The 21,794-nt window shown below is 55.3% G+C and overlaps 1 protein-coding gene across 3 annotated transcripts in view; it reads left to right on the top strand.

Annotated features, from left to right (window-relative positions):
* Positions 1 to 21,794, top strand: part of tespa1 (thymocyte expressed, positive selection associated 1) — a 235,133-nt gene that overhangs the window by 46,427 nt on the left and 166,912 nt on the right. For all 3 annotated transcript variants that reach the window (XM_070894212.1, XM_070894214.1, XM_070894211.1), the window contains exon 3: positions 1,564 to 1,720. In XM_070894212.1, the coding sequence (XP_070750313.1) occupies positions 1,588 to 1,720 (133 nt within the window). In that variant the 5' untranslated portion in view covers positions 1,564 to 1,587. The remainder of the gene's footprint in view (positions 1 to 1,563; positions 1,721 to 21,794) is intronic.

Genomic DNA, 21,794 nt, shown 5'->3' with positions numbered 1-21,794 from the left:
TTGCATGGATTGGGGTCGGGCTGGGAGTTGCAAAGCTGCTCAGGGAAACACGTATGTCAGAGTGGGAGTGCTGGAGCCAGAGGATGGGCCCACACCCGGGGGCTGGAGTTAGTGTGAGCCTGGTCAGGGAATGCCAAGCTCTAGTGTTGTGAGGAGGGTCTCACACAATATGTGAGCGAGGCTGAGCCTAGCCAAGTCTCTCTGGGTGGATGCACATCTGTTGCAGTGTCACAGGCTATTGCACTGTGGAGCACCTCACAGCCTGGCCTGTTCTCACATCCTCACATGTGCCCATTCCCAGGGTTAGGGCACAGCTCAGCGAACCAGCCTACCCCTCCTGAACACACCACACGTCCTCGAGCAACATCTGATATTTGTGCTCAGTGGGCTGCGGGTAGATAGCGGGAGAGTGGCACTAATTTGGTCGCTCTTTCAAGGAGCTGGAACAGGTATGATGGGCCAAATGGCCTGTTTATACACTGCATGGATCTGTGATCACTTGGGGCTACACCTGTGGTGATTTTAAACCCGAGACCATCAAGGGAGCTGCCTACTGACACCAAGCAGTGCCTGGGCACCGCGGCAATACATGGCAACAGTGCAGCATAAAACGCCCATCCACTCTCAACTCTCAGTCACAAGGTCGTGCTTTCAAGGCCCACTCCAGCAACGGGAGCAAAAATCCAGGCAGACACTCTAGTGCAGTACTGAGGGAGCGCCGCGCTGTCGGAGGGGCAGTACTGAGGGAGCGTTGCAGTGTCGGAGGGGCGGTACTGAGGGAGCGCCGCGCTATCGGAGGGGCAGTACTGAGGGAGCGTTGTACTGTCGGAGGGGCAGTACTGAGGGAGTGCCGCACTGTTGGAGGGGAAGTACTGAGGGAGTGCCGTACTGTCAGAGGGGAAGTACTGAGGGAGCACCGCACTGTCGGAGGGGCAGTACTGAGGGAGCGCCGCACTGTTGGAGGGGCAGTACTGAGGGAGTGCCGCACTATTGGAGGGTAGTATTGAGGGAGCGCCGTACTGTCGGAGGGGCAGTACTGAGGGAGCGCCGCACTGTCGGAGGGGCAGTACTGAGGGAGAGCCGCACTGTCGGAGGGGCAGTACTGAGGGAGAGCCGCACTGTCGGAGGGGCAGTACTGAGAGAGCGCCGCACTGTCGGAGGAGCAGCACTGAGAGAGCGCCGCACTGTCAGAAGGGCAGTACTGAGGGAGTGCCGCACTGTCTTTAAGATGAGACGTTAAACGGTTGCCTTCTCGGAGGACATAAAAGATCTTCATGAACCATATTTGAAGAGGAGCACGGGAGTTCATCCAGTATCCTGGGGCCAATAGTTATCAGTCAATAAACATCTCTAAAACAAATTATCTGGTCATTATATTACACTGTTTGTGGGAGCTTGCTGTGCACAAATTGGCTTCTACATTTCTTACATTACAACTGTGACCATATTTGTATCGTATTTCATTTAGTGCAAAGCCTGTTGGGATGTGTCGAGGTTGTAAACGGTGCTACAGAAATGGGAACTCTTTCTTTACGATTCCTTTTCCCCCGCCCCTTTCCCCAGTGCCGTTGTGCAGGGAGTGACAGGATGGAGGTTTCATCGCCTCAAAGCCCATCGTCCTGGGAGAGCCCCAGCGGCAGGAAGCGTCGGGCCTGGGCCCAGAGCAGGGAGCAGTGGCAGGCACGAGAGGAGAACCTGGCAGACACAGCCTCGAGTCCGGGTAAGACCATGTGTGAAGGATGCTCTGGGTCTGGTGGTGGAGCAGCGTGCTCTGGGATCACTCTCGGTTGACAGGGAGTGAATTTGCATCTTCCCATTCCTCACCATCACTCCCTGCTGATTGTTACCAGTTTCCCAGAATTTGTCTGGCTCTTACACTGAATATATGGCAGCAGAACTACCCCTCCCTGTCCTGGAAATACCCCCCCCCGCACTCTGTGTTCCTCGCAGGAAAGGCTGCCTTTCCTTAGGTTGAAGTGGAGGGACAGACATTGGGTCCTTTGCAAGTTCTCTGGGTGCCTGCCCCTTGCTCACTCCCACAGGAGTATCTGATGGGGGCACGGGTATGTTTCACCTTCACAGCCCCATTCCATCCCTCAATCAGCTCTGGCGACAGGGCTGGCCCAGAGGCTGAACTCTCCCACCCACCCATACTGCCGCATGGCCCGGTTTGACCAGTGCAGACTGTGCCTGAATGCACAGTGGGCCCCACAGTCCCATATTCGGAAGGAAATTGATCCCAGCCCGAGCGTCTGCCATCAGACCAAGCAGTGAGGTAGAGCGAGGTACGATATAGCGCCACTTCCCCCTCGTTAACAAACAATGTCACTCCAAACTCCTGCCGGGTGGGAGCTGTCGCAGGGTCAGTCCTGAGGCCACCGAGCCTCGGCAGTGATCTGGGACAGGGTTTTGGGGCACTGGAATGGTAGTGTAGTGCTAACGTTACTGGACCAGTAATCCCCAGGCTCCAGAGATATGAGTTCAAATCCCCCCACGGCAGCTGGGGAATTAAATTCAGTTGATTGAAGAAAAAGCTAGTGGCAGTAATGGTGACTGTGAAACGATCGGATTGTCATAAAAACCCATCTGCTTCACTAGTGCCCTTCAGGGAAGGAAATCTGCTGCCCTTACCTGGTCTGGTCTATACATGACTCCAGACCCACAGCAATGTGGTTGACTCTTAACTGCCCTCTGATTGGCCCAGCAAGACACTCAGTTGTAAAAAAAATGCTACAAGAAACAATAATAAGAAAAAAAAAGGATGGACTTCCTGACATCGACCTCAGCACCGGCTCCGGACACGACAACAGCACACCCAGCCCAGTCGACCCGGCAAAGTCCTCCTCACTAATAGCCGGGGACTTGTGCCAAAACTGGGAGAGCTGTCCCACAGGCTGGTCAAGCAACAGCCTAACCATCATACTCACAGAATCATACCTTTCAGCCAATGTCCCAGAAGCCTCCATCCCCATTCCTGGGTATGTCCTGTCCCACTGGCAGAACAGACCCACCAGAGGTGGTGGCACAGTGGGCAGGAGGGAGTGGCCCTGGGAGTCCTCAACATTGACTCCGGACCCCATGAAGTCTCATGGCTTCAGGTCAAGCATGGGCAAGGAAACCTCCTGCTGATTACCACCTACAGCCCTCCCTCAGTTGATGAATCAGTACTCCTCCATGTTGAACACCACTTGGAAGAAGCACTGAGGGTAACAAGGACACAGAATGTACTCTGGGTGGGGGACTTCAATGTCCATCACCTAAATGCCGAGGCTCGGTAGCACCACTACTGACCGAGCTGGCTGAGTCCTGAAGGACATATCTGCCAGACTGGGCCTGCGGCAGGTGGTGAGAGAACCAACATGAGGGAAAAACCTACTCGACCTCGTCCTCGCCAACCTACCTGTCACAGATGCACCTGTCCAGGACAGCATTGGTAGCAGCGACCACCGCACAGTCATTGTGGAGACAAAGTCCTGTCTTCACACTGAGGACACTCTCCATCGTGTTGTGTGGCACTACAACCGTGCTAAATGGGATAGATTCAGAACAGATCTAGCAGCTCAAAACTGGGCATCCATGAGGCGCTGTGGCCCATCAGCAGCAACAGAATTGTATTCCACCACAATCTGTAACCTCATGGCCCAGCATATCTCTCACTCTACCATTACCATCAGGCCAGGGGACCAACCCTGGTTCAATGAGGAATGTAGAAGAGCATGCCAGGAGCAGCACCAGGCGTACCTAAAAATGAGGTGCCAACCTGGGGAAGCTGCAACACAGGACTACATGCATGCTAAGTAGCGGAAGCAGCTTGGTTTAGACAGAGCTAATCGATCCCACAATCAATTGATCAGATCAAAGCTCTGCAGTCCTGCCACATCCAGTCGTGAATGGGAGTGGACAATTAAACGGGCAGAGGAGGCTCCATGAACATCCCCATCCTCAATGATGGCGGAGCCCAGCACGTGAGTGCAAAAGACAAGACCAAAGCCTTTCCAACCATCCTCAGCCAGAAGTGCTGAGTGGATGATCCATATCGGCCTCCTCCTGAGGTCCCCACCATCACAGAAGCCAGTCTTCACCCAATTCAATTCACTCCATGTGATATCAAGGAACAGCTGAGCGCACTGGATACAGCAAAGGCTATGGGCCCCGACAACATCCCGGCTGTCATGCTGAAGACTTATGCTCCAGAACTAGCCATGCCTCTAGCCAAGCTGTTTCAGTACAGCTACAACACTGACATCTACCCGACAATGTAGAAAACTGCCCAGGTATGTCCTGTCCACAAAAAGCAGGACAAACCCAATCCGGCTAATTACCGTTCCATTAGCCTACTCTCAATCATCAGCAAAGTGATGGAAGGTGACGTCGACGGTGCTATCAAGCGACACCAATAACCTGCTCACCGATGCTCAGTCTGGGTTCCACCAGGACCACTCGGCTCCAGAACTCATTGCAGCCTTGGTCCAAACATGGACAAAAGAGCTGAATTCCTGAGGTGAGGTGAGAGTGACTTCCCTCGACATCAAGGCAGCATTTAGCCAAGTGTGGCATCAAGGAGCCCTAGTAAAACTGGTCAATGGGAATCAGGGGGAAAACTCTCCACTGGCTGGAGGAAGCACACAGGAAGATGGTTGTGGTTGTTGGAGGTCAATCATCCCAGCCCCAGGACATTGCTGCAGGAGTTCCTCAGGGCAGTGTCCTAGGCTCAGTCATCTTCAGCTGCTTCATCAATGACCTTCCCTCCATCATCAGGTGAAAGTGATGTCACAACCAGTGGCGAGGTGGTTTCCCAGGAATGACAGATCGGTATTTGGTTCATGTTAGGTTAGGTTAAGTGGTTTATTGGTAGTGTTTTCATTGGTTAGAGTTTTAGTGTTAGCTAAACAGTTTAGTAGCCTTAAAGCTAACCAGCAATGAGCAGTAACTGTTCACTAACATGGCCGACAGCACTGATCCCTGCAGCACCCCACTAGTTACTGTTTGCCGACCAGAAAATGCCCTGTTTTCTGTTAGTTAGCCAATCCCCTTTCCACGCTAATATATTACTCCCAAATCCGTGAGCTCATATCGTGTGCAGTAACCTTTTATGTGGCACCTTATCAAATGCCTTCTGGAAATGCAAATACACCACATCCACTGGTTCCCTCTGAACCACCCTGCCTCGTTACATCCTCAAAGAACTCCAGCAAATTTGTCAAACATGATTTCCCTTTCATAAAACCATTCTGACTCTGATTGAATGAATTATGCTTTTCCAAATGTCCCGCTGCTGCTTCCTTAATGACTCCAGCATTTTACCAACGACAGATGTTAGGCGAACTGGTCTATAGTTTCCTGCTTTCTGTCTCTCTCCTTTTTTAAATAGAAGCGTTACATTTGCGGTTTTCCAATCCGCTGGGACCTCTCCAGAATCCAGGGACTTTTGGTTGATTGCAACCAATGCATCCACTATCTCTGCAGCCACTTCTTTTAAGACTCTTGGATGCAGGCCATCAGGTCCTGGAGACTTGTCCGCCTTTGGCCACATTATTTTACCTAGTACTTCTTCTCTAGTGATAGTTTTTGTTTTAAGTTACTCCCTCCCTATAGCCCCTTGATTATCTATTATTATTGGGATGCTTTTAGTATCTTCTACCATGAAGTCTGATACAAAATATTTATTTAATGTCTCTGCCATTTCCCTGTTTCCCATTATTAATTCCCCAGTCTCATCCTCTAAGTCACCAACGTTTACGTTAGCGACTCGCTTCCTTGTTATCTACCGGTAGTAGCTCTTACTGTCCGTTTTTATATTTCTTGCTAGTTTATTCTCACAATCTATTTTTTCCCTCTATTATTTGTTGGTCATCCTTTGCTGGTTTCTAAAAATTTCCCAATCCTCTGTCCTACCCCTAATCTTTGCAACATTGTCTTTGTTTTCAATTTTATACCATTCTTAACTTCCTTAGGAAGCCACAGATGGTTCATCATTCTCTTGAAGTCTTTCTCACTGGAATATATCTTTGCTGAGAGTTCGGAAACATCTCCTTAAATGTCTGCCACTGCTTATCTACCGTCTTACATGTAATCTATTTTCCTAGTCCACTTTAGCCAACTGTATCTTCATACTTTTATAATTGCCTTTATTTAAGTTCAGGACACAAGTTTGAGACACAAGTTTCTCACCCTCAAACTGAATATGAAATTCCAACATGTTATGATCACTCTTCGAGACGATCCTTTGCTGTGAGATCATTAATTAATCCTATCTCATTACACATGGTGAGTTGCCTCCCTGGTGCCAGGGTAAAGGACAGTCTTTGAGGGGAAGAGGAATAACCAGAGGTCCTGCTGCATGTTGGAACCATTCACACAGAGAGAAAAAGGCTGAAGACTGCTTCGACAAGTGAGAATTAATTCTGTCCTTGACGATGGTCTCTAGTCATTTTCCCACCACTGATGTTTGACTGACTGGCCTGTAGTTACCAGTGGGGCGTAATTCATTTGCCCCTCCCATTAGCCCCCCTAGGGGCCAGTGATGGGGCGCCAATGCATTACTGACCAGACTCGGCAACGACATCGACTCCCGCCATCTTGGGCGGGGGTTTAGTGGCAGTGCTGCCGCTTTACGCCCCGCTTTCCTGCGCCTGGGGATCATGATGTCATCGCCGCGTGCATCGCCCCGTTAGCGCTCCGGCCCTGTGCGGCATTAACGGGCGCAGAAACACCCCGAGCCGCAGGAGGCCAGAAACACCGCCAGCCGCAGGAGGCCGCAAACACCACGAGCCGCAGGAGGCCGGAAACACCGCCAGCCGCAGGAGGCCGGGAACACAGCGAGACGCAGGAGGCCGGGAACACCGTGAGACGCAGGAGGCCGGGAACACTGCCAGCCGCAGGAGTCCGCGAACACCACAGATGCAGGAGTCCGGGAACACCGCGAGACGCAGGAGGCCGGGAACACCGCCAGCCGCAGGAGTCCGGGAACACCACGAGACGCAGGAGTCCGGGAACACAACGAGAAGCAGGAGGCCGGAAACACCGCGAGACGCAGGAGGGCCAGGACCACCACGAGACGCAGGAGGCCGGGAACATCGCGAGATGCAGGAGGCCGGAAACACCGCGAGCTGCAGGAGGCCGGATCGGGCCGATGGTTAAAGGCCGGGTAAATTCAAAAAACTTACCTTGGTTTTCACGGTGCTGCTCCGGTTTCTGCACGGGGTCATGGCTGCGATCGCTCAGACCGGTTCTCTGCATGGCACCTCCGCTCCGTGGTGGCCCAGAGTATGTAGCATGGGGTGTGGAAGGCCTTCTCGGATACGGGCAGCGTGCTGAGCCCCCAAGCCATTAGCGCTCCAAGAAGGAAGCGCTGGATTTCATGCTCCGGGAGCGCTGAACCCAACTTTGTAGGAGTAAGGAAACTTTAGCACCTGGCACTAATTTTCCTGCCTCTCAAATGTTAGCTCCCCCAAACAGGGTGATAATGAATTTCCCCGAGTTTTAGCCCTCTACTCATTGGAATTCAGAAGAATGAGAGGTGATCTTATCGAAATGTATAAGATTATGAGGGGACTTGACAAGGTGGATGCAGAGTGGATATTTCCACTGATGGGGGAGACTAGAACTAGAGGGTATGATCTTAGAATAATGGGCCGCCCATTTAAAACTACGATGAGGAGAAATTTCTTCTCTGAGGGTTGTGGATCTGTGGAACTCACTGCCTCAGAGAGCTGTGGAAGCTCGGACACTGAATAAATGTAAGACAGAAATAGTCAGTTTCTTGAACGATAAGGGAATAAGGGGTTATGGGGAACGGGCAGGGAGGTGGACCTGAGTCCATGATCGGATCAGCCATGATCGTATTAAATGGCGGAGCAGGCTCGAGGGGCCGTATGGCCGACTCCTGCTCCTAGTTGTTATGTTTTTATGTAACCCTCCAGTCCTCTGGCACCACTCCCATATCACCATCCATCAGCAGCAGAGCAGGTCTCCAGTCGTCCTGGTTTACCCTCCCCACTGGATAAAGACCTAGCTCTGTCAAGCCCGTGTGGTGGCTGGTGTGCAACGGTCACCACACGTTAAACAAATCCACGCACAGGCATCTTCCACCCCCTCAATTGGAGTTCAGGACTGGAACATCGGGTCCTTCATCGAAACATCTGTGAACTCGATGAAGCAAGTCATCCTCATTCGAGGGACCTTTGATGATGATGATGATGAGCTTGCTTCTCATCGGGACCGGGTGACTTGTTAACTCTGAGTGATGCGATCCTATTTAGCATCCTATTGTTATCCTATCCACTATCTCTACTCCACTCTCCTCTGCAGTGACATTAACTTCATCTTCTTCCTTGCTCATTCAGTACCTCAGTCTTGGCCTCTGCCGTGGGAACATTACCTTCCTTCCCCGGTGAAGCTGTTCAGCCCGATCATTCCTTTCACTATCCTTTTACTTATAACGGGCTGGATTTTCAGCTTTGCTCATCTCGGGACGGTGATGGTGGCAATCCCTCACTCCCTCCCTGGAGCAGGCGCAGCAGGACCCTGAGTGTGGGGCGGAGCACTAAAGGAGGTCTGGTAATATCCCCAGGAGCTGGCCCGGGAACACTCTGAGAGAGGCCTGCGGGGAATATCTGAAAAACCCACCAAAAACATTCCCAATACATGTCCACACCACCACAACATAAATCGCAAAGAAAAATAAAAGAAACCACAATTGCACTTACCTGAGGTGGACATTACTCACCTCACTATCCGCTACAACTCGCATTGCCCACTTTCACAGGTAGCCCCAGCAGGGGGCGCTGTATGTAATAACCGGGGCATTGCACAACAGCGCACCTCGCCCGGGCGGTAATGTACCGCCCTGCAAAACCTGCCCAGAAACACTGGCAGGGGCTGAGTAAGTGGGTGAGTGAGTGAGTGGGTGAGTGAATGAGTGAGGGAGTGTGAGGGAGTGAGTGAGGGAGTGTGAGGGAGTGAGTGAGTGAGGGAGTGAAGGAGTGAGTGGGTGCGTGGGTGAGTGATGGAGTGAGTGAAGGAGTGAAGGAGTGAGTGAGGGAGTGTGAGGGAGTGAGTGAAGGAGTGAGGGAGTGAGTGAGGGAGTGAGTGAGGGAGTTTGAGGGAGTGAGTGGGTGAGTGAGTGTGTGAGTGAGTGGGTGAGCGGGTGATGTAATGAGGGAGTGAGTGAGGGGGTGGGGGGTGAGTGAATGAGTGAGGGGATGGGGTGAGTGAGGGAGTGAGTGAGGGAGTGAGTGAGGGGGTGGGCGGTGAGGAAATGAGTGAGGGGGTGAGTGAGTGAGGGAGTGAGTGAGTGAAGGAGTGAGTGAGGAAGTGAGGGGAGGGAGGGAGTTAGGGAGGGAGTGAGGGCTGAGTGAGTGAGAGAGTGAAGGAATGAGAGAATGAGGGAGTGAGTAAGTGAGGGTGGGAGTGAGAGAGAGTGATGGAGTGAGTGAGGGAGAGAGTGATGGAGTGAGTGAGTGAGGGAATGAGGGAGTGAGTGACTGAGGGAATGAGTGAGGGACTGAGGGAGGGAGGGAGGGAGGGTGTGAGTAAGGGAGTGAGGGAATGACTGAGGGAGTGAGTGAGTGAGGGAGGAATGGAGAGAGGGAGGGAAGAGGAGAGGGAGTGAGTGAGGGAGGGAATGAGTGAGTGAGGGAGAGAGTGATGGAGTGAGTGAGTGAGGGAGGGAGTGAGGGAGGGAATGAGTGAATGAGTGAGGGACTGAGTAAGGGAGGGAGGGTGTGAATAAGGGAGTGATGGAATTACTGAGGGAGCGAGTGAGTGAGGGAGGAAGGGAGAGAGGGAGGGAGTGGGAAAGGGAGTGACTGAGGGAGTGAGTGAGGGAGTGAATGAGTGAGTTATGGAGTGAGGGGCTGCATGAGGGAGTGAGGGAGGGAGTGAGGGATGGAGTGAATGAGGGAGGAGTGAGTGAGGGAGGGAGGGAGTGATGAAGTGAGGGGCTGAGTGAGTGAGCGAGGAAGTGAGTGAGTGAGGGAATGAGGGAATGAGTGAGTGAGGGAGTGAGGGAGTGAATAAGTGAGGGTGGGAGTGAGGGGATGAGTGAGTGAGTGACTGAGTGAGTGAGGGAGGGAGTGAGGGGCTGAGTTATGGAGTGAATGAGAGAGTGAGGGAGTGAGGGAGGGAGTGAGGGAGAGAGGGAGTGAGGGAGTGAGGGACGGAGTGAGTGAGGGGGGTGAGTGAGGGAGGGAGTGAGGAAGTGAGGGGCTGAGTGAGTGAGTGAGTGAGGGAAGGCGTGAGGGGCTGAGTGATGGAGTGAGTGAGGGACAGAGTGAGTGAGGGGGATGAGTGAGGGAGGGAGTGAGGAAGTGAGGGGCTGAGTGAGTGAGTGAGGAAGTGAGTGAGTGAGGGAATGAATGAGTGAGGGAGTGAGGGAGTGAGTAAGTGAGGGTGGGAGTGAGGGGCTGAGTGAGTGTGTGACTGAGTGAGTGTTAGGGCGGGAGTGAGTGAGGGGCTGAGTGAGCGCTCCTCACTGTCCATCTGGGAGAAAACAGAGGCCGACATCTCCGGAAAATCCTGTCCTATATGTTCACATAGTATTATTGTACTTATAGCACAGAAACAGGCCACTCAGCCCAAGAGGTCCATGCTCCACACCAGCTTCCTTCCACCTCATTAACTAACCCCATCAGGATATCCTTCGATTCCTTTCACCCTCTTGACACAGCCCCCTCCCTCCACTAACGCCTCCCCATCCCCACAGCCCCTCCCCCACCCCCTCCCCAACACCACGGCCCCTCCCCACAGCCCCCTCCCTCCACCAATCCCTCCCCATCCCCACAGCCCCCTCCCCCACCCCCTCCCCATCCCCACAGCCCCTTCCCTCCACCACCCCCTCCCCACCTCGTTAATCTGTTCATTACAGATTTTTGGGTTCCCTTTTATGTTACCCACTTCCCATATTCTCTTTTCACCCTCTTGTTTTGGGAAGACAGGTGCAAAATATTCACTCAGTCCCTCACTCACTCCATCACTCAGTCACTCACTCCCTCACGCAATCATTCAGTCACTCACTCCCTCACTCAGTCACACAGTCCTTCACTCCCTCACTCAGTCACTCACTCACTCCCTCACTCACTCATACAGTCCCTCAACTCCCTCACTCAGTCACTCACTCACGCCCTCACTCACAGTCACTCACTCCCTCACTCAGCCATTCACTGCCTCACTCACTCACACAATCATTCACAATCACTCACTCCCTCACTCAGCCACTCACTGCTTCACTCACTCACACAGTCATTCACTCCCTCACTCACTCACACAGTCCCTCACTCACTCACTCCCTCACTCACTCACACAGTCACTCACTCACTCCCTCACTCACAGGCCCTCACTCACTCACACAGTCACTCACTCACTCACTCACTCACTCACACAATCACTCACTCACAGTCCCTCACTCACAGGTCCTCACTCACTCACACAGTCCCTCACCCCTTCACTCACTCCCTCCCTCACTCACACAGTCCCTCACTCACTCACTCCCTCCCTCACTCACTCACACAGTCCCTCACTCCCTCCCTCACTCACTCACTCACACAGTCCCTCACTCACTCCCTCCCTCAGCCCCACTATTCCTTTAACCATCCTTTAACTTATTAGATGTTTCTAAAATATTTTTGTTTTCCCTTTTATTTTGCAGGCTAATCTTTTCTCTTCCTCTCTCTTTGCTCTTCAATCCTGTTTCAGTTTCACTCTGCACCCTCTGTATTGTGCCTTGTTTGTGATTGTATTCTGCACCTGACTTTTGTCATTGCCTCCTTTATCTGTTTTATTTTAGCCTCTATTTCCTTTGTCATCCAGAGACTCTAGCTTTGGACGTCCCAACTTCCCTCCTTATGGGATCGAGCTTGGTTTCTACCCAAACTATCTCTGCCTGGAAGCCCGGCCATTGCTCATTTTCCTGTTTTTGGTCCACCTGTGCGAGATCCCTTCTCAAATCACTGAAGTGGGCTCTCCTTCCAGTTTTCACACAAAGTGATTATCTGCTTGAACATGTGTGTGTCCCAGATCGGGGGGCACTAGACCTAATGTTTATTTGTTTACTCTAAAAGAGTTGTGTGTGTCCTTCTGCGCATGCATGTCGTGGGGGGGGGGGGGGGGGTCAGTAAGTGGGGGAGGGGGTCAGTAAGTGGGGGAGGGGTCAGTAAAGGGGGGGGATCAGTAAGTGGGGGAGGGGTCAGTAAGTGGGTGGGGGGGTCAGTGTGGGTGGGGTCAGTAAGTGGGGGGGGTCAGTAAGTGGGGGGGGTCAGTAAGTGGGTGGGGTCAGTAAGTGGGGGGGGCCGGAAAGTGGGGGAGGGGCCAGTAAGTGGGTGGGGTCAGTAAGTGGGGGAGGGGTCAGTAAGTGGGTGGGGGTGTCAGTAAGTGGGGGGGGTCAGTAAAGTGGGTGGCGGGTCAGTAAGTGGGTGGGGGGTCAGTTAGTGGATGGGGGTCAGTAAGTGGGGGGGTCAGTAAGTGGGGGAGGGTTCAGTAAGTGGGTGGGGTCAGTAAGTGGGTGGGGTCAGTAAGTGGAGGAGGGGCCAGTAAGTGGAGGAGGGGCCAGTACGTGGGTGATGGATCAGTAAGTGGGTGGGGGGTCAGTAAGTGGGTGGGGGATCAGTAAGTGGGTGAGGGGGTCAGTAAGTGGGGGGGTGGTCAGTAAGTGGGTGGGGGGTCAGTAAGCAGGTGGGGGGTCAGTAAGTGGGGGAGGGGTTAGTAACTGGGTGGGGGATCAGTAAGTGGGGGGTGGGGGTCAGTAAGTGGGGGGTGGGGGTCAGTAAGTGGGGGAGGGGTCAGTCAGTGGGTGGGGTCAGTAAGTAGGTGGTGCCAGTAAGTGGAGGAAGGGCCAGTACGTGGGTGATGGATCAGTAAGTGGGTGGGGGGGTCAGTACGTGGGGGGGTCAGTAAGTGGGTGGGGTGGTCAGTAAGTGGGTGGGGGGTCAGTAAGTGGGGTGGTTCAGTAAGTGGGTGGGGGTCAGTAAGTGGGGGAGGGGTCAGTAAGTGGGTGGGGTCAGTAAGTGGTTGGGGGGTCAGTAAGTGGGGGGAGGGGGTCAGTAAGTGGGGGAGGGGTCAGTAAGTGGGAGGGGTCAGTAAGTGGGTGGTGTCAGTAAGTGGAGGAGGGGCCAGGACGTGGGTGATGGATCAGTAAGTGGGTGGGGGGTCAGTAAGTGGGGGGGGTCAGTAGGTGGGTGGGGTGGTCAGTAAGTGGGTGGGGGGTCAGTAAGTGGGGGGGTTCAGTAAGTGGGTGGGGGTCAGTAAGTAGGTGGTGTCAGTAAGTAGAGGAAGGGCCAGTACGTGGGTGATGGATCAGTAAGTGGGTGGGGGGTCAGTAAGTGGGGGGGGTCAGTAAGTGGGTGGGGTGGTCAGTAAGTGGGGGGGTTCAGTAAGTGGGTGGGGTTCAGTAAGTGGGGGAGGGGTCAGTAAGAGGGTGGGAGGTCAGTAAGTGGGGGGTGAGGTCAGTAAGTGGAGGAGGGGCCAGGACGTGGGTGATGGATCAGTAAGTGGGTGGGGGGGCTCAGTAAGTGGGTGGGGGGTCAGTAAGTGTGGGGGGGATCAGTAAGTGGGGGAGGGGTCAGTAAGTGGGTGGGGGGGTCAGTAATTGGGTGAGGGGTCAGTAAGTGGGTGGGGGGTCAGTAGGTGGGGGAGGGGTCAGTAAGTGGGTGGGGGGTCAGTAAGTGGGGGGGTCAGTAAATGGTGGGGGAGTCAGTAAATGGGGGGGTCAGTAAGTGAGTGGGGTCAGTAAATGGTAGGGGGTCAGTAAATGGGGGGTCAGTAAATATGGGGGGTCAGTAAGTGGGGGGGGTCAGTAAGTGGGAGGGGTCAGTAAGTGGGGAACGGGTTCAATCAGTGGGGGTGGCCGGAAAGTGGGGGAGGGGACAGTAAGTGGGGGAGGGGTCAGTAAGTGGGTGGGGGGGGGTCAGTAAGTGGATGTGGGTCAGTTAGTGGGGGGGTCAGTAAGTGGGGAATGGTTCAGTAAGTGGGTGGGGTCAGTAAGTGGGTGGGGTGAGTAAGTGGAGGAGGGGCCAGTACGTGGGTGATGGATCAGTAAGTGGCTGGTGGGGGTCAGTAAGTGGGTGAGGGGTCAGTATGTGGGGTAGTGTCAGTAAGTGGGGGAGGGGTTAATAAGTGGCTGGGGGTGGTCAGTAAGTGGGGGAGGTGTCAGTATGTGGGGGAGGGTCAGTAAGTGGGTGGGGTCAGTATGTGGGGGAGGGGTCAATAAGTGGGTGAGGGCCAGCAAGTTGGTGGGGTTAGTAAGTGGGTGGGGGATCAATAAATGGATGGGGGTTAGTAAGTGGGGGGAGGGTCAGTAAGTGGGTGGGGGGTCAGTAAGTGGGGGAGGTGTCAGTAAGTGGGGGGTCAGTAAGTGGGTGGAGGGGTCAGTAAGTTGGTGGGTCAGTAAGTGGGGGAGGGGTCAGTAAGTCGTGGGTCAGTAAGTGGCGAATGGTCAGTCAGTGGGTGGGGTCAGTAAGTGGGGGAGGGGTCAGTAAGTGGCGGAGTGTCAGTAAGTGGGGGTCAGTAAGTGGGTGAGGGGTCAGTAAGTGGGTGGGGGTCAGTAAGTGGGGGAGGGGTCAGTAATTGGGTGGGGGGTGTCAGTAAGTAGGGGGGTCAGTAAATGGTGGGGGAGTCAGTAAATATGGGGGTCAGTGAGTGGGGGGTCAGTGAGTGGGGGGTCAGTAAGTGGGTGGGGTCAGTAAATGGTGGGGGAGTCAGTAAATGTGTTGGGTCAGTAAATGGGGGGGTCAGTAAATGTGGGGGGTCAGTAAGTGGGGGAGTGGTCAGTAAGTGGCGGAGGGTCAGTAAGTGGGTGGGGTCAGTAAGTGGGGGAGGGGTCAGTAAGTGGCGAATGGTAAGTAAGTGGGGGGTCAGTAAGTGGGGGAGAGGTCAGTAAGTGGCGGAGGGTCAGTAATTGGGGGGTCAGTAAGTGGGTGGGGGGTGTCAGTAAGTGGGTGGGGTCAGTAAGTGGGTGGGGGGTCAGTAAGTGGGTGAGGTGTCAGTAAGTGGGTGGGGTCAGTAAGTGGAGGAGGGGCCAGTACATGGGTGATGGATCAGTAAGTGGGTGGGGTTCAGTAAGTGGGTAGGGGATCAGTAAGTGGGTGGGGGGGTCAGTAAGTGGAGGAGGGGCCAGTACATGGGTGATGGATCAGTAAGTGGGGGAGGGGTCCTTAAGTGGGTGGGGGATCAGTAAGTGGGGGGTGGGGGTCAGTAAGTGGGTGGGTCAGTCAGTGGTTGGGGTCAGTAAGTGGAGGAGGGGCCAGTACGTGGGTAATGGATCAGTCAGTGGGGGGATGGGTTAGACAGTGGGTGGGGTGGTCAGTAAGTGGGTGGGGGATCAGTAAGTGGGGGGGGTTCAGTAAATGGGTGGGGGTCAGTAAGTGGGTGGGGTCAGTAAGTGGGTGGGAGGTCAGTAAGTGGGGAGTGGGGGTCAGTAAGTGGGGGAGGGGTCAGTAAGTGGTTGGGGTCAGTAAGTGGGTGGGGTCAGTAAGTGGGGGAGGGGTCAGTAAGTGGGGGAGGGGTCAGTAAGTGGGTGTCGTCAGTAAGTGTGTGGGGTCAGTCAGTGGAGGAGGGGTCAGTAAGTGGGTGGGGGAGTCAGTAAGTGGGTGGGGGGTCAGTAAGTGGGGGAGGGTTCAGTAAGTGGGGGGTCAGTAAGTGGGTGGGGGGTCAGTAAGTGGGTGGGGGTTCAGTAAGTGGGGGGGACAGTAAGTGGCGGAGGGTCAGTAAGTGGCTGGGGGGGTCAGTAAATGGGGGAGGGGTCAGTAAGTGGGTGGGGGGGTCAGTAAGTGGGGGGCGGTCAGTAAATGGGGGAGGGGTCAGTAAGTGGGTGGGGGGTCAGTAAGTGGGTGAGGTGTCAGTAAGTGGGTGGGGGGTCAGTAAGTGGGGGAGGGGTCATTAAGTGGGTGGGGGGTCAGTAAGTGGGGATTAGTAAATGATGGGGGAGTCAGTAAATGTGGGGGTCAGTAAGTGGGAGGGGTCAGTGAGTGGGGGTGGGTCAGTAAGTGGGTGGGGTCAGTAAATGATGCGGGAGTCAGTAAATGTGGGGGGTCACTAAATGGGAGGGGGTCAGTAAATGTGGGGGGTCAGTAAGTGGGGGGGTCAGTAAGTGGGTGGTGTCAGTAAGTGGGGGAGGGGTTCAGTAAGTGGGTGGGGGCAGAAAGTGGGGGAAGGGCCAGTAAGTGGGTGGGATCAGTAAGGGAGGGAGGGGCCAGTAAGTAGGTGGTTGGGGTCAGTAAGTGGGGGGGTGTCAGTAAGTGGGTGGCGGGTCAGTAAATGGGTGAGGGGATCAGTAACTGGATGGGGGTCAGTAAGTGGGGGGGTCTGTAACTGGGGGAGGGTTCAGTAAGTGGGTGGGGTCAGTAAGTGGGTGGGGTCAGTAAGTGGAGGAGGGGCCGGTACGTGGGTGATGGATCAGTAAGTGGGTGTGAGTTCAGTAAGTGGGGGGGGGGCATTAAGTGGTGGAGGGTCAGTAAGTGGGGGAGGAGTCAGTAAGTGGCTGGGGGTGGGTCAGTAAGTGGGGGAGGGGTCAGTATGTGGGGGAGTTCCAGTAAGTTGGTGGGGTCAGTAAGTGGGGGACGGTCAGCAAGTCGTGGGTCAGTAAGTGGGGGAGGGGTCAGTAAGTGGCGAATAGTCAGTAAATGGGTGGGGTCAGTAAGTGGGGGACGGGTCCGTAAATGGGTGAAGGTCAGTAAGTGGGTGGGTTTAGTAAGTGGGTGGGGGATCAGTAAGTGGGTGGGGGGTTAGTAAGTGGGTGGAGGGTCAGTAAGTGGGTGGGGGGTCAGTAAGTGGGGGAGGGGTCAGTAAGTGTGGGGTCAGTAAGTGGGTGGGGGGTCAGTAAGTGGGGGAGTGGTCAGTAAGTGGCGGAGGGTCAGTAAGTGGGAGGGGTCAGTAAGTGGGGGAGGGATCAGTAAGTGGCGGAGGGTCAGTAAGTGGGGGGTCAGTAAGTGGGGGAGGGGTCAGTAAGTGGCGGAGGGTCAGTAATTGGGGTTCAGTAAGTGGGTGGGGTCAGTAAGTGGGTGGGGTCAGTAAGTGGGTGGGAGGTCAGTAAGCGGGGTGTGGGGGTCAATAAGTGGGGGAGGGGTCAGTAAGTGGGGAGTCAGTACGTGGGTGATGGATCAGTAAGTGGGTGTGGGGTCAGTAAGTGGGGGAGGGTCAGCAAGTCGTGGGTCAGTAAGTGGGGGAGGGGTCAGTAAGTGGCGAATAGTCAGTAAGTGGGTGGGGTCAGTAAGTGGGGGAGGGGTCAGTAAGTGGCAGAGGGTCAGTAAGTGGGGAGGGTCAGTAAATGGTGGGGGAGTCAGTAAATGTGGGGGTCACTAAGTGGGGGGTCAGTGAGTGGGGGGGTCAGTAAGTGGGTGGGGTCAGTAAATGGTGGAGGAGTCAGTAAATGTGGGGGGTCAGTAAATGGGGGGGGTCAGTAAATGTGGGGGGTCAGTAAGTGGGGGGGTCAGTCAGTGGGAGGGGTCAATACGTGGGGAGGGGGTTCAGTAAGTGGGGGGGGCGGAAAGTGGGTGAGTGGCCAGTAAGTGGGTGGGGTCAGTAAGTGGGGGAGGGATCAGTAAGTGGGTGGGGTCAGTAAGTGGGGGAGGGGTCAGTAATTGGCTGGGGGGTCAGTAAGTGGGGGAGGGGTCAGTATGTGGTGGAGGGTCAGTAAGTGGGTGGGGGGTCAGTAAGTGGGGGTGGTTAGTAAGTGGGTGGCGGGTCAGTAAGTGGGTGGGGGGGTCAGTAAGGGGGTGCAGGGTCAGTAAGTGGGGGGGGCCGTAAGTGGGGGAGTGGTCAGTAAGTGGATGGGGGGTCAGTAAGTGGGTGAGGTGTCAGTAAGTGGGTGGGGGGTCAGTAAGTGGGAGGGGTTAGTAAGTGGGTGGGGATCAGTAAATGTGGAGGGTCAGTAAATGGGGGGGTCAGTAGATGTGGGGGGTCAGTAAGTGGGGGGGTCAGTAAGTGGGGGAGGGGTCAGTAAGTGGGTGGGTGGTCAGTAAGTGGGGGGTGGGGTTCAGTAAGTGGGGGAGGGGTCAGTAAGTGGGTGGGGTCAGTCAGTGGGTGGGGTCTGTAATTGGGGGAGGGGTCAGTAAGTGGGGGAGGGGTCAGTAAGTGGGTGCCGTCAGTAAGTGGGTGGGGTCAGTCAGTGGAGGAGGGGTCAGTAAGTGGGTGGGGGAGTCAGTAAGTGGGTGGGAGGTCTGTAAGTGGGGGAGGGTTCAGTAAGTGGGGGGTCAGTAAGTGGGTGGGTGGTCAGTAAGTGGGTGGGGGTTCAGTAAGTGGGGGGGACAGTAAGTGGCGGAGGGTCAGTAAGTGGCTGGGGGGGTCAGTAAATGGGGGAGGGGTCAGTAAGTGGGTGGGGGGGTAAGTAAGGGGGGGGCGGTCAGTAAGTGGGGGAGGGGTCAGTAAGTGGGTGGGGGGTCAGTAAGTGGGTGAGGTGTCAGTAAGTGGGAGGGGGTTCAGTAAGTGGGGGAGGGGTCATTAAGTGGGTGGGGGGTCAGTAAGTGGGGATTAGTAAATGATGGGGGAGTCAGTAAATGTGGGGGTCAGTAAGTGGGGGGGTCAGTGAGTGGGGGTGGGTCAGTAAGTGGGTGGGGTCAGTAAATGATGCGGGAGTCAGTAAATGTGGGGGGTCACTAAATGGGAGGGGGTCAGTAAATGTGGGGGGTCAGTAAGTGGGGGGGGTCAGTAAGTGGGTGGTGTGAGTAAGTGGAGGAGGGGTTCAGTAAGTGGGTGGGGGCAGAAAGTGGGGGAAGGGCCAGTAAGTGGGTGGGATCAGTAAGGGATGGAGGGGCCAGTAAGTAGGTGGTTGGGGTCAGTAAGTGGGGGGGTGTCAGTAAGTGGGTGGCGGGTCAGTAATTGGGTGAGAGGGGTCAGTAACTGGATGGGGGTCAGTAAGTGGGGGGATCTGTAAGTGGGTGTGGGTTCAGTAAGTGGGTGGGGTCAGTAAGTGGGTGGGGTCAGTAAGTGGAGGAGGGGCCGGTACGTGGGTGATGGATCAGTAAGTGGGTGTGGGTTCAGTAAGTGGGGGGGGACAGTAAGTGGCGGAGGGTCAGTAAGTGGGGGAGGAGTCAGTAAGTGGCTGGGGGTGGGTCAGTAAGTGGGGGACGGGTCAGTATGTGGGGGAGTTCCAGTAAGTTGGTGGGGTCAGTAAGTGGGGGAGGGTCAGCAAGTCGTGGGTCAGTAAGTGGGGGAGGGGACAGTAAGTGGCGAATAGTCAGTAAGTGGGTGGGGTCAGTAAGTGGGGGACGGGTCTGTAAGTGGGTGAAGGTCAGTAAGTGGGTGGGTTTAGTAAGTGGGTGGGGGATCAGTAAGTGGGTGGGGGGTTAGTAAGTGGGTGGAGGGTCAGTAAGTGGGTGGGGGGTCAGTAAGTGGGGGAGGGGTCAGTAAGTGGGGGGTCAGTAAGTGGGTGGGGGGTCAGTAAGTGGGGGAGTGGTCAGTAAGTGGGTGGGGTCAGTAAGTGGGGGAGGGGTCAGTAAGTGGCGGAGGGTCAGTAAGTGGGGGGTCAGTAAGTGGGGGAGGGGTCAGTAAGTGGCGGAGGGTCAGTAATTGGGGGGTCAGTAAGTGGGTGGGGTCAGTAAGTGGGTGGGGTCAGTAAGTGGGTGGGAGGTCAGTAAGCGGGGGGTGGGGGTCAGTAAGTGGGGGAGGGGTCAGTAAGTAGGGAGTCAGTAAGAAGGTGGGGGGTCAGTAAGTTGGTGGGGTCAGTAAGTGGGGGAGGGTCAGCAAGTCGTGGGTCAGTAAGTGGGGGAGGGGTCAGTAAGTGGCGAATAGTCAGTAAGTGGGTAGGGTCAGTAAGTGGGGGAGGGGTCAGTAAGTGGCGGAGGGTCAGTAAGTGGGGAGGGTCAGTAAATGGTGGGGGAGTCAGTAAATGTGGGGGTCACTAAGTGGGGGGTCAGTGAGTGGGGGTGTCAGTAAGTGGGTGGGGTCAGTAAATGGTGGAGGAGTCAGTAAATGTGGGGGGTCAGTAAATGGGGGGGGTCAGTAAATGTGGGGGGTCAGTAAGTGGGGGGTCAGTAAGTGGGTGGGGGGGGTCAGTAAGTGGGTGGGGTCAGTAAGTGGGGGAGGGGTCAGTAAGTGGCTGGGGGTGGGTCAGTAAGTGGGGGAGGGGTCAGTAAGTGGCGGAGGGTCAGTAAGTGGGGGGTCAGTAAGTGGGGGAGGGGTCACTAAGTGGCGGAGTGTCAGTAAGTGGGGGGTCAGTAAGTGGGGGATGGGTCAGTAAGTGGCGGAGGGTCAGTAAGTGGGGGGTCAGTAAATGGGTGGGGGAGTCAGTAAGTGAGGGGGAACAATTCGTGGCGGAGGGTCACTAAGTAGGGGGGCAGTAAGTGGGTGGGGTCAGTAAGTGGGGGGGGCCGTAAGTGGGGGAGTGGTCAGTTAGTGGATGGGGGGTCAGTAAGTGGGTGAGGTGTCAGTAAGTGGGTGGGGGGTCAGTAAGTGGGAGGGGTTAGTAAGTGGGTGGGGATCAGTAAATGTAGAGGGTCAGTAAATGGGGGGGTCAGTAGATGTGGGGGTCAGTAAGTGGGGGGGTCAGTAAGTGGGGGAGGGGTCAGTAAGTGGGTGGGTGGTCAGTAAGTGGGGGGTGGGGGTCAGTAAGTGGGGGAGGGGTCAGTAAGTGGGTGGGGTCAGTAAGTGGGTGGGGTCTGTAATTGGGGGAGGGGTCAGTAAGTGGGGGAGGGGTCAGTAAGTGGGTGCCGTCAGTAAGTGGGTGGGGTCAGTCAGTGGAGGAGGGGTCAGTAAGTGGGTGGAGGGAGTCAGTAAGTGGGTGGGAGGTCTGTAAGTGGGGGAGGGTTCAGTAAGTGGGGGGTCAGTAAGTGGGTGGGTGGTCAGTAAGTGGGTGGGGGTTCAGTAAGTGGGGGGGACAGTAAGTGGCGGAGGGTCAGTAAGTGGCTGGGGGGGGGTCAGTAAATGGGGGAGGGTCAGTAAGTGGGTGGGGGGGGGTCAGTAAATGGGGGAGGGTCAGTAAGTGGGTGGGGGGGTAAGTAAGGGGGGGGCGGTCAGTAAGTGGGGGAGGGGTCAGTAAGTGGGTGGGGGGTCAGTAAGTGGGTGAGGTGTCAGTAAGTGGGAGGGGGTTCAGTAAGTGGGGGAGGGGTCATTAAGTGGGTGGGGGGTCAGTAAGTGGGGATTAGTAAATGATGGGGGAGTCAGTAAAAGTGGGGGTCAGTAAGTGGGGGGGTCAGTGAGTGGGGGTGGGTCAGTAAGTGGGTGGGGTCAGTAAATGATGCGGGAGTCAGTAAATGTGGGGGGTCACTAAATGGGAGGTGGTCAGTAAATGTGGGGGGTCAGTAAGTGGGGGGGGTCAGTAAGTGGGTGGTGTGAGTAAGTGGAGGAGGGGTTCAGTAAGTGGGTGGGGGCAGAAAGTGGGGGAAGGGCCAGTAAGTGGGTGGGATCAGTAAGGGATGGAGGGGCCAGTAAGTAGGTGGTTGGGGTCAGTAAGTGGGGGGGTGTCAGTAAGTGGGTGGCGGGTCAGTAATTGGGTGAGGGGGGTCAGTAACTGGATGGGGGTCAGTAAGTGGGGGGATCTGTAAGTGGGGGAGGGTTCGGTAAGTGGGTGGGGTCAGTAAGTGGGTGGGGTCAGTAAGTGGAGGAGGGGCCGGTACGTGGGTGATGGATCAGTAAGTGGGTGTGGGTTCAGTAAGTGGGGGGGGACAGTAAGTGGCGGAGGGTCAGTAAGTGGGGGAGGAGTCAGTAAGTGGCTGGGGGTGGGTCAGTAAGTGGGGGACGGGTCAGTATGTGGGGGAGTTCCAGTAAGTTGGTGGGGTCAGTAAGTGGGGGAGGGTCAGCAAGTCGTGGGTCAGTAAGTGGGGGAGGGGACAGTAAGTGGCGAATAGTCAGTAAGTGGGTGGGGTCAG

Source organism: Pristiophorus japonicus, chromosome 11, assembly GCF_044704955.1.
Source record: "Pristiophorus japonicus isolate sPriJap1 chromosome 11, sPriJap1.hap1, whole genome shotgun sequence".
Classification (NCBI taxonomy): Eukaryota; Metazoa; Chordata; class Chondrichthyes; family Pristiophoridae; genus Pristiophorus; species Pristiophorus japonicus.
Note: the sequence above shows the minus strand (reverse complement) of the source record. Positions and strands in the feature narration are given on the sequence as shown.